At 42.3% G+C, this 12767-nt stretch overlaps 1 protein-coding gene across 1 annotated transcript in view; it reads right to left on the minus strand.

Annotated features, from left to right (window-relative positions):
• Nucleotides 1-436: 436 nt before the first annotated feature.
• The window catches only part of VOPP1 (VOPP1 WW domain binding protein), a 62365-nt gene continuing 50034 nt past the window's right edge, over nt 437-12767 (minus strand). Inside the window, exons 3-5 of the mRNA XM_064703387.1 lie at nt 5170-5247; nt 3024-3160; nt 437-778 (exon numbers count right to left, since the gene is read on the minus strand). Of these exons, the coding sequence (XP_064559457.1) occupies nt 597-778; nt 3024-3160; nt 5170-5247 (397 nt within the window). The 3' untranslated portion in view covers nt 437-596. The remainder of the gene's footprint in view (nt 779-3023; nt 3161-5169; nt 5248-12767) is intronic.

Consider the following 12767-nt stretch of genomic DNA (forward strand, 5'->3'; position numbering starts at 1 on the left):
CCTTGCCACAACTCAGCCAATATTCGTACTCTAGTCACAGTGATTTTTATCAGAGCATCTTTCTGTTATATATCAGAACTGAAATGTAAAAGAAAATAGTAAAAGGAAAAGATGGTAGTCACAATTTCTGGTAAAATCATTGCCCTGCTGCTTCTACCTATATCTTCTTTGTCTGTCATTTTCCTTAGCTGAGGACATTTCTGCTGTGGGGTCTTAGGAGGCTGCACATCACTATGGGGTCACAAGAATTGCTACCAGTAACCTGCCACGACGCAATTAAAACCTCAATTGAAACAAACAATAAATAAAGAGAAAGACATACAGGTTTTAAATATAGGTTTCCATTAAAAGCATTACAAAGACAACTTCTCTCATTTTGAAGAAAAAGAAAAAATCCACTTCTACTTAAAAAAAAAAAAAGAAAAAAATTTAAAAATCACCCTTTTGCAAGTAACTTTAATGAGGAAAGGTGCAGGGAAGGGAAGGAGAGAGGACTTGGAGAATTAGCAAGTGTTCAAAAGGGCAGGTGCCCTCCATCTTGGTCATTTTGCAATTGCACCTTCTTCTCACACAGTCAGGTCAGAGAGCCAGAGTCCTCATGTGGAGGATTTCACCACCTGCTCATATGGGGGAGGTGGTGTGTTGCAATAGGAAGGTGGGGGTGGGTAAACCGGGTTTCCTTGTGGGGAGTTGGGCTGCACGTGGAAAGCCATAGCCATGGGATTCATCCCAGCTCCGCCTGGGTCTGTGTAATACGGCACTCCAGGTTGTTGTGACCCTGAAAGAAAGGAAAGGAGAGAAAAGGTATCAGCAACAGCACAGGCATCAGCCTGTGCTCTGCATACTCGGACAAGGTTTTTCAAAGTGTTCATCAGAGCAAAGACAAGGAGTCTTTCTCCCTTCCAGGAAAAAAACCAGGCTGGCAGGACTGCATTCACCTCTTCAGATACTACCAAAAAGTTTCAGTTTTGATCCAATGGAAATCACGTAGTGAAGCAAAGGGCACCACTGCCCCAAGCAACTAGCATTTCAAAGGGAAAACAGTGAGCCCTGTTCAGCTGCTGTGACAGAAAAGCTTTTTGTCTGCAGAGAGGAGAGGTGTGGGATCCCAGATGGACAAAGGAGTCTCTACTGTGGCCCTGACTCAGGTGTCAAGTCTTACAAAAGGACTTCAGAGATTATTTTGTGGTGTCCTGGATCTGCTGATAAGCCAGAGTGAAGCTCAGAGGGATAATTCCCCTCCCACAGTTTAGAGGTGAACCTTTGTATAAAGCAAAGAGCCAAGCTGCAGTCAGTCACTGCTGGCTAACACAATGGGACAAGATTGCTTTGCATAGATTCAATTTAGGAAATGATGTTGGAGCCTGCAGGGACAAGGAAAGGAAATATATGGCCACACACAAAATTCCTTGGCTGTGACACATAAGGAGTAACAGAGATTGCTTCCATAATAACAAAGCTGGTGTGTAACCCTCCTCAGATATCACAGTGGGTGGTGGAAGATGACTTAATGCAACTGAAGTCACAGAATATCTCAAGATCTAAGTTAGTTTTTTCTTTTTTTTTTTCTTTCTCTCTGTCTGTTTAAATAAAGATAGACTGGGAAAAAAGTCATGGCTGAGCAACAGGTTTTCTTCTTTTGGTGCCAGTCTGTGTTTCCTATAATGACACAGCTTCTAAGAGATCTTCCCCTTCCATTCTCCCAGTCAGGCTCCCAGAAGAGCACTACTCCCAGCAGATGCTGCTGGAATGGCAGAAGATGCTGCTGCTATCTCTGCAGGGAAGGAAGGACACAGGCAATGAGCCACATTTTGTGGGCTCCACCTCAACAGTGAATTGGCTACTGGTACCAAACCCAGAAGAGTAATTACTGGAAAATGGGAACTTGCTTGACTACTAATTCTCATTGCTTTTGCTGTTAAATATTTCTAGAACAGTGGAAAAAACTAAAAATAAAAAAATAAAATAAACTGTGGGGTTAGCTCAGAGCCCAAAACTTTAAAGTAACAGTAGTAACAGTCTGGAAGCAGGTGCCATAATCACGTCATCAAAGAGCTTGTGCTGATTTTATATTTGCCCACAATTAATGTTCCATGAAGTGCCATGAAAGAGTAAAACTGTGCTCTAAATTTAAATCTGGTGTTTATCAGTTCAGCCAAAGACATTCCCTGTTCACATAAACTTCAGGCTATTTTTCAGGCTTAAAAATATTAGTCTAGTTGGATTGGCTCCCCCCCAGCTGCAAAATACTCTCTGTTCAGTTAAGGAGAAAAACAGATGTGGAATGGGAGCCCTAAAAACCCTTAGAATTTAAACAAAGAAGTGTCAGTTTGTGTCTGTAACATCTTTTTAACCTTTTAGGCCTAGGAGTGTTCCCAATCAGAACTAGCTACCAGAAAGGAAGAAATTACAAACTTAGAAAGCAATTTTGGCAGAGGAGCCCTCACTAGGTAGGTCCTCCTGATGCTCACAGTATTTACTTACTCGAGAGACAGCAATCAGACTAACAAGGGGTAAAAGACCACTTTGGCACAGAAAGACTCCAGCACAGAACACTGAAGGAAAATTAAAAAAACCTGCTGGATGGCCAGATTGTGGAAGAAAATGCTAAGCTTCCTTCAGCTCTGCCAGATATTGTCAATTGTATTTAAAACTCTTTCTTCCTGCGACTGTTGAATTTGGACACCTATCATTTTGTCTGTGCTACAAAGGGAGAGCTTGCTAGCCTCTGTCCATGCATGGACACACACCTGTAAAGGTATTAGGAACTGAAAGAGAGCTGAAAGTTCTCTCATCCCGTGTGTTTCAAAACCCCTTCTGTACACTGCAGCTGAATTATGCTGTTGGAAATGCTGAGCACATCACTCACTCAGGAGGTGGATGCGTGTCTGAGTGCAGTGCAATCCCTTGTACAAATCACACACTGTCCAAAAACCAGTGAAACAACAGCCCAAAACCCACCCTTTTTTAGTGCCTTGGCCAAAGTAAGAAACCAGTGAAACTCGTTATGAGCACTCTCTGACCTGATGCAGTGTTGACTGGTTGTCTGGTATAAGACACATTAAAAGTAGGTTCTTCTACTAATGGAGGAGGGTACATCCGCCTTCGGATAAAGAAACCAGCTCCACAACAGAACAAAACTCCCATCATCAAAAGGAACCTAGGCAAAAAGAAGAAGGAAGTCAAAACTTGTATATTTAGGCAGCATTTAAATCCAGATTTTTCACTGAGAATACATCAGCCTACAACTTTTAACAGGATTTCTTAAGCAGGTTGTCTCTTAAGAGCAGGTCTGTCATTTGGGATAGCACTCATGGCTGTATTCTGGACATCTTCAGTGATTAGTACTGCTGTCAGTGCTCTCTGGCATGTAACCCAAAAGTAAAACACACTTGAACTTTTCAAAAGTTCAGGTTCACACATGACCTTGGCCACTGGGATGCTAAACTAAAATTCCAGGTTTGTAGTACAGTTTCAAACTGTGCCTCTTGGATGCAGGCCCCAGGATCACAGCATCTAGGCTGCTCAGGATGTTCGTGGAGTACAGAGAGGAATACTGTTCTGCATTTGCCATTTAAAGAAGAATCTTAGATATTCTTAAATTAACTCAACATTTTAATTTCAACTCCCATGGGAAATACAGTAGCTGGCACTTAAGCTCAACCCAGAAGACTGAAGCATTCAGTACTGAAGGCGACAGATTTTGCTTTGTGCTTCCTACATGGGATATTACATTCTCCATGAAAAAAGACATTATTTAGCCACAATTCTCCTTCTCTCAGCATCCTTTCCAACCTAATTAAACTGTCCTCATCATTTCCTTGCCCTGGTGTGGCAGAAACAAGAACATGCAGCAAGGGCACACAGATTTTGGTCTTTAGACAGCAGCTTTCACTGTGTTTTCCTTGATCAGTTACCAGACACTCCAGTGACTCATAAAAGCTCTTGTAAATTGGAATGGTTCCTCTGCCTGTAATTGCCATCTTGTTTCATGGCCTTTTACTGGAAGACAATGACAACTGTGCTTTTTTGGAAGGCAAGGAAGTTGGCCAGAGGCAAGCCTACACACCACGCTTATCTCTGGAAAATTCCCAGGTGGCTGAGAGGAAGATTGTGGCACAGAATGGCAGCAAGAGCTACTTCATGCAAAGGCTCAAACTCTGTTGTTGTTTCTACATTAGAAATGAGAGCAGAAGGAGGTTCTTTTTCCCTGAGCCAATATTTATACATTCCCCTTTGGCAGTGTTCCTGCGAAGGATTTTTTTCTGAGCAGAAAAACAGAGATTTACGACGTCACCCCAGGGATTGAGATAGAGAGCTCTTCACTTATATCAGTAAGGATTGTACACTGAAATCCCATAGTCAGCTTTGGGAAATCTCTGTATTATAGTATACATCAGGCTTCTGTTTCTCACTGTTTATTTGTTTCAGTTTTGAAGGCTTTTTAAAAAATCAATCTTCAAATTCCACATTAAATGCCTGAAAAAAGGTTTTCTAGGGAGCCTTTCCTTTCTCTCAACTGTAATGAGAAGGTTTTATTCAGGTGCTTTCTTAAATTCCACTCCAAAAGGAATTTACCTTATTTTTTCATTATGCATATAACAGTGATTAGTTTAAGCTTTATCCAGATTACTGCTGCTGGTTTCACAAGCTCAGTCTTTCTGCCTTCTTTTCCTTTGCTGTCATCTCCAGTGAAATCCTCATAGCCATAAATGTACCTCTCTTCCTTTTTAATTGAAGCCTCAATTCAGCTGGCAGGAATATATTAAATCCTGCCTAAAAGCACAATCCTGCTTATAGGATCCACTTTTAAAACCGAGTGCCCAAAAAAAAACCCAGGAAGAATGTTGCTGTTTGGCAGTAGCTGGGACAGGCATAAAGAATTCAGCAATTCTGGATAAAAGTGGAACTGCTGCTTGTACAAAGCAGCAGGATGCAGAAGCAGGAAAGGTCAGCCTGACATGACTAACCTCCTTTTTCAGTGTTTTCTTATTACATCAGGAGAATTTAATAAGAAAGAAATCAAATCCGTGCATTTCTATGTACACACATACCTTCCTACATACTTGCACCTACTGTATTTTAAAATACCAGGGCTGGCAATATCCTGATTTAAGTCTGACCAACAAGACGAGGACAAACACAAAATTCCAAGTGCCCTGCACCTACCAAAAATACCATAGTCGCTGGATAGAGAGAGCTCTTACACAGCATCGTGAGCCACAGCAATCCTCATAGGAGCGACATCTGGGGAGAAACAAAGACACAGGGATGTTGAGCGGCTGTCAGATTGAAATGGCATCCCCAACCTGACACCACTCACACCCCCAACCAAAGCATCATTTTAAGAAAAGACTACCCTTGGCCGGATAAAACTGTCATTCACATGCACAGCACAGCTCTATCCCTACTCAGGGACTTCTCCCATGTTAGTGAAACTAACTTCCTATATACTTAACCTCAAACCACCTCTAAAAGACCAAACATGGTGTTCAATTCTATATAAAAAAAGGAAAAGTTATAAAGAAATGCAGTATCGCTGCGTTTGCTTTAACATTAAACAAATACTGCAGACTCTCAACAGATGTTTGGAGTTTTACTGACAGGAACAGACAAGAACTGCCAGAATGAAACTGCCAGATCACCCTTTCTTTGAAATCAGCACCTTCCAAGCAGAGAAACCACTGAGTGCAAAGAAAATTCCAATTGTACCATTACTTGCAAATTTTATGCCCTTTTTTCTGCTCAGAAGTTGCATTGGACTGCAACTGCCAGCAAGTCCCATTATTAAAGCAGTCTTCTCTCTAAAAAACCTGCACACTTCAAATTAATATTTTGTATGCACAGAACATTTTCAAAGGTATTCCATCCTCAGTCATTGTGGGCACGAGGTACCACTGCACGAAAAGCAGGCACATACATTAAGGGCAACCTCTGAACAATTCCAATGGTAACTCCTATTCCCACACCAGTGAAACTTAGTAGGGAAAAGGACCAAGTTAACACAAAATCTGTGGTATGTTACAGACTTGAATGAAAATAAGCATATAGCAATAAGATTACCATATCAACCCACAAAAAGAAAAGAGTAGGTGACCACAACTGGATTGATCTTTTTAAGGGTGTTCACATCTGTGTGCAGAATGCACATATTTATTTAAGCATCTGATCTTGGACAGTTTGCTCAACTGCATGACTGTGCTCCCATATTTGTATGCAAACTAAAACCATGTCAACTGAATAATTGTACAGACAATTACACATTTACATGCTCAATTAACAAGGCTTCACTCAGAAAATACATTGTCACATAGGCTTCAGCCTCTAACTGGGGCCAGAGGAGATTGCTCTATGGATACATAATCAGTTGTTTTGCAAGTGAAAACAGTTACATGCTCTTCTGATGACAAATAAGTAGGATTTATTGAGGCAAGCCGGAGAATCTGACATGATCATCATAAAGTTCACTAAGACACTCGGGCACCCAGTTTGAGACTCAGGCCATGGAAGTTGCTCATGCCAAAAGAGAAAACACCCACTTTGCTGCCATTGAACATCAAAGTGACCCATCTGCAATTTTCCTTCTTTAAAGCTTCCCAAGACCCTGACAACTGCTCATACTCGAAACTACCAAACCTCACATAACTACTAACAAGACTTAGCAAGTCAGCATTAACTTCAGTCCCCTTGGGACCAAGAAATTAAGTATTCCTCCATGTTTCCACAGTGGTTCAAACCAACAGGAGCTTTCAAGACATATGTTGAAGTTAAGGAGAGTCAGGTTCCTTACAAAATGGGCTGGGAGCTTCTGCTACCACCAGAAGTGCTCATGGCACCCCTTTGTTCTTCAACATGCTTTGGTTGGAGCACTTAATCCATGGTGCACTTGCCCCCTTGGCTGATTGGATTTTGTTGGGCCAGAGAAGAAGCAGAGCCCATAAACCTAGAAACCCTTCTTGACTCCATTAGGGCAAAAATAAAAAGAAGGATTTTAGGAATGCGAGCAGTCCTTATCTCTACCTCTGCACACTGGCTCTGTCAGCCCAGACACCTACATCTGACCACACACAGGATGGGGAGTGGAGGCACCACTTCCCAGAGCCCCAAGAGCTTCACCTGTAATAAAACTTAAACAGAGAGGTCACAGAGACTGCACACACACTTCCCCCATGGTCACCCTTTCCTTGCTTATTTTGCACCTGTTTCCTTCAGAGCCAGAAAATATGGGAAATAGCTATTAATAATTATTAATATTAATAATTATGGGCATTCAAACCACCAAAACGAAACGAGCATCTGTAGAGGAATGCAGTACCTCAATCTGTTTTTTATCTTTAAGTTATCCAGGTTACAAGTCAGCACCATTTTTAAAGTCTCAAAGGCTTAGCTTTTATTCCTCCAAAGGAAGGCTAAAGCACCAGCTGGAAGGCAGAAAGGCTACACTGCTGAATATTTATGAAGCTCCTGAGACCACTGACCGACAAACAAACAGGCCATCAAGAGAAGTTTCAGGTGACTGAACTTTCAAATGGTTGAAAACAGTGATGCAAAGGATGGAAGAGTCTCTCATGGTGGCTCCAATTCTTGGCAGTCAGTAAGCTCTCTTACTGTAAAAGCCAGTGAGCTCAGCCAGCTCATCCCAGGCTGACCACTGCATTTGCTGGGTGGATCTGCAAAAGGATACCAGTGCCACAACCCTCACAACCCTCTGAGATCTGACACTGGTAACCTTGTCACTTTTTACCCATAAAACCAAGCAGGTGCTTTATTCTGTGTGCCTGTGAGAGTGGACACATGTACCCATATGTAGGAGCATGGAATCAAGGCTGGAATCAAGGATGATCCCAACCTGCTGTCTGTACTCCCCACCACCTGACAGCAGCACCAAAAAGGACTGGAAGAGTGAATATTCCATTTGGTGATACTGCCATCAGGCTACAGCACAAGCTCTGCTGATCTCTTGTTCTTGATTCTATGCACTGTGGAAAAACAACACAACTCCTGACAATATTCATCCCAATTACAAGACAATTAACTTACTTACAAAAGCCATATTTATTAGCCTGCAAAAGTCAACAACAAAATCAGCTTATTAATGGAGTAACATGCAAGCTTATGTATAATCAGTCTTTGATGTACTATCTCTCACTGCCTGACGGCAAATCACAGCAGAACTAAGACCCTGGTTCATTAAAAAAAAACATAATTAAGCACATGCACATATATTTATTGAATGGCATGCATTTTCTTTAAATTGAACCCATACTCTGGCTTTGCTTTACAAGGAAGGACCAGTGTGCCTAATGCCAGTTGAAGCAGAATGACCCTTACTAACAATCAGAACAGGACTGAACCCATCTCCAGAAGGCTTTTCTAAAGTCAATTTCCCTCTTTCACAGATCAGTAATGATCCCAAGAACTGCATTTCCCTGGGGCAATGTTCATTTCATTGATCTAAAGTTAACCTATGACACAGGAGAAGACACAATTAGTTGCTTTGCTAATCTGCAACTTCACCAAGAATACAATCTCTCTTTCAAAAACTGTGTGCAATGGGATTTATTATTTAGAAGGTGCATCTTTTCATTCATAATTCAGTGGAATAAAAGGACTGTATGTGCATGTCCAATGTCCTGAACTGCTGGCACACCAAGGAAGTGCTGTGTCACAGATCAAAGTTACACACTGTGTCAGGTCACAGGGACATGGTTTTTCTCTGGGTTCACACTTAAATCATGGCACTGAACTTCCTTCCTTTATGGACAAGCAAAGCATCATTCCTCATAAAGGAATATGGTATGACCCAAACCTTACAAACTCTTTACTTGCATGTGTTCTGTGGATAATAGCTGCTCAATGATATGGTCCAATAGCTCTTCTCCAATTACACCTGCATCTACACAGCTGAACAATTCCCTTCCCAGTAGAGCTGCTGCAGCAAAGAGCTGCATTCCCTACCACCACCACATCTTTGAAATGGAAGCTGTAATATTCTTAGGTTTTTTCTCTAGATGTTTTGCATCATATGGGCCAAAACCTGATTTAGCATTTAAGATGTTTGATTAGTAATGTATTTTGGAAGACTGAAGAAACCATAAATTGTCAATCCACATGTAGTGGCAGAAACCCTACTGCAGACACAGAGACAGAGGATGAGTGGGTGAAATAAAACCACAGCTCCACATCAACAACCAAATACAGTGAACTGCATCATCTCTAACCTCATCTTGTTCTGAAGACAGGCCTGACATGAATTCCAAAGAAAGGTTGCATACCAGTCAAAGGTTAAATGATTGCTGCACATATCTGTAAATTCTATGATACAAATTGGGACTCACTGAAACACAAGAAGCACTGGCAGTTTTGGAGCGGGGGGCAAGAAAACTGAAGGGAGTCAGGGAATGGTGCAAATGAAAATACAGCAGTAGAGCAAAGCTAAGAACACAAAGGAAACAGTTTGGGGGTTGGTAGAGGCATTAGATGAAGCTAAGGAAGTGCCAGATGTGGCCCTAATATTGGCACAGGCAAAAGACCAGAAGGATTCTTCAAAAGGGCTGCAAGGGATGAACTGCTGAGGCTGGGTCATCTCCAGGCAGATTCAATGCTGAGCCCTCAAGTCAGAAAGTTCAGGTCTGCTCCCATGGAACAGATGACAGCAGACATCTGAAGTGAGCACACACATTTACTTGTTCTAGGACAAAGGAAGTTTCAAAAATAAAATAATCTAATCTGCTTGCAACTCAGGAACAGAGAAAAAACAAATAGGGCTTGAGACAAAAAGTAAAAGCAGGCTTTTTTTATCAGACTTTCTGATAGTCACCACAAAGTGACTATCAGAAACAATTCTGATGAAGCTCTGAGTCATGGCTCTGCTGTCTATGAGGAGTGATGCCACTGAGGTACACTGCCACAAGACTTAGACCGGACAGATAGAAAATGGGGAAGATAACTGAAGGTGCACCATGTAATTGAGAAAGAGTTCTTTTTCTACCAAGTTTACTGAAACTTTTATTCATTTCAGACATTTCGTAAGTGCATTGCCATCTTCCCATAAGCAGCAGCCTTCAAAGCAAACCCATTGCCTGTACTGCTGTCTAAGGAAGGACGCAGGCTATTGGCTGCAGACATGGGGAAAACCACCACACAATGGAGGGGTTATCCAAGGAATCTGTTTTGCTACAGGAGCCCACAGAACGTGGAAACAGAAACAGAGAATCTAACTCTGCACTCAGGAGTCATACCTAAGCAACTATTTATGAGTCCCAAAGTGTTTTAGTCTCTCTCCAGAAAGATGCTGAAACACAAAAGCCACATCCTTCCATAGCATTGACTCAAGTGCTTGAGGAGCACTAAGACAGGCAAGGTCTTTGCTCATAGGGAACATCTGCATTCCAGCCTTGGTCTTAGGGTCATTTATGTCTCCTTGGCCTAATTTTCAGCAGACACCTGCAGGTACAGGTTCTCAGCACCCAAAAGCATTTATCTTCTTAAAAATAGCAAAGGCAGTCTCTCAGCATATGCAATAACAGTGCCTTGTCAAACAGAGGTCTGATATGTATGAATAGATAAGTTTATTATAAAAAATACAGCTGCTTCATAGATCAGTAGAGCTGTAACCTCAGTGCATATCTGTACTTAAGAGCAAAATCACTGCTACTGGTACTAAAGAGAGCACTAGAGATAGTTATCCAGGTACTTGGTATATCACACAGCCCTTATGTAAGAAAATGTAAGCCAAAAACAAAGGAAAAGGGCTGTCAGGTAAATTTTTTCTGCAGAGTAGAAACAAATGAGACAGAACAGTATTTCCTCAGATTAGAGTCCTGTCTGCTTTGACACAACTAAAATCTCCTAAAAGACAAGATACTTGGCTCCTGTCCTTCACACAGATGTGAAAAACAAGAGTAGGCAACAGCTGAAAAAGAGCTCATTTCTCAATTACTCTTTAGGTGAAGAGCCTATAAATATCATCCCTGTGCAAAAACTCAGCAGAATACAGTAAATCCTCCCCCACTTCTGATGGCATGAGAAGTATTTGCTCAGGTGCTCCTATCAAACCAATCCTTCTCACAATCTTCTGCTACCCAAAGGTTTACCATAACCCCAGCCTCTCTTTCCAGATCCCATGAAGAAAGCCACCCTGCAGAGGAACTCTCTTTGTTGTCTGTAAAGTACCACTACCTGGCTTTCTGGCCAGCACATATCCATCTAGAAATTTTCTCTGCTTCCTTTGTGGCACAACCTAGCAAGAATTGCAATGGCTTGGGCTTTGGCAATATATGGAGCCTTAAAGAGCCATTTTTCCACACAGGCTGCAGGCTTTTCTTTCACAGAACAAAGCAGAGAAACAGGATTGCTTAAGGCTCTGACAAAAGTAAGCCACAGATAATGTGTATGACAAGTTTGAATTTTCTGGAGGTGGAATTGTAAATTTCTTGGATCAACAGGAATGAGGAATCCTAGTTAACCATCGGGCCCCTTATAAAACAGATTAGTTCTACGTATTTCAAGCTGCTCCCAGTGGGCAGGCAGTCCTACTGCATCTCATCCCTGCTTTGGGAAAGCATAAGTCTGCTGGCAGGGGGCGATGGGTATCCACGAATTTGCTGTCTGCCTCAATTTAAAATACTCAAGCATAGTAAACCTTTTTTTCCTGCACCAAGCCACTGCATGATCAAATGCAGAGAAGGACTGGGTGGTAATGGCCAGCTGTTAAGTGCCATCAAGTTTTTCAAAACTTTAATTTGGGGTCTCCCTACTTAGAAAGTGTTAGAATTTCAAGATCACTTAGGCATCAGATGCACTCTGACACTGTCCACTGAAGCTCAAACCAGGTACAACCTTTCCCACTGACAGGAAGCCAGAAGAAACTGATTCTCAGTCTCTCATTAGGGTTCTTGCCTGGGACATGGAAGAATTAAGACCTGATGAGTATATCAAGTATTTCAAACATCTTCCATAGGAAAAAGTGAGGCTCACTCACAGTAAGTCACAGCTGTGGTTATCACATCCTCTGGAAGTGAGAAGGGGATGGGACTGAGTTCTCTGCTCCACCTCAGCCAGGGAAGGGTCTGGTCTCAGAAGAGTACCCCACTAGAAGAGAGAGGATGCCCTCTTTTCTTCTTTCCTCACCTTCTCAGAATTAGCAGCCTATACCTGGTCAGCCTCCAACTCCAAAATAATCCCTTAAATCTGAAATTAGGTCCATCACCTGTTTGATAGGTTGTGAAGGCTGATATACTAAATCCCCCTCCAGGACCTGCTCCTAGCAAGTTGAGCTGGGTGTTAATTTGGCAGCCTAATTCACCCCAGATTGGTTTAGATAACTGATCCACTGAAGGAAATTCCAGTTGGCAAGGCACCTACCTGCTGGGTAACTCTTATTTGGAGCAAGGAGTAAGCCCCTTCAAGGGCACTGACTTTTGAAGCCTTGACTTTTTGCACCACTATTGTTTAAGGCTGCAGAGGACTGAGCACTGGTGGTGGGATTCTGTTGCCTTTTCTACAGGTGGTCTGGTGATTACTGCTGTCTTTGTTGTCAACACAAACCATGTCCTTACATTCTTGCAATGAACCACATCTGCAATCAGGCCCTTCCTGGGGCTGCTCACTGCAAAAGTGAGCCCTGGAGGGAATCCAGGTCCCTGTTCACTGCAAAAGTGAGCCCTGGAGGGAATCCAGGTCCCTGTGTCTGTACAGTGCCAGCTATTCAAGGCGCCTGCAAGCATGCAAAACTATTACATTGCCTCCCCTCTCCCTCCTCCCTG

The sequence above is a fragment of the Zonotrichia leucophrys genome, chromosome 2 (genome assembly GCF_028769735.1).
Source record: "Zonotrichia leucophrys gambelii isolate GWCS_2022_RI chromosome 2, RI_Zleu_2.0, whole genome shotgun sequence".
Taxonomy (NCBI): domain Eukaryota; kingdom Metazoa; phylum Chordata; class Aves; order Passeriformes; family Passerellidae; genus Zonotrichia; species Zonotrichia leucophrys.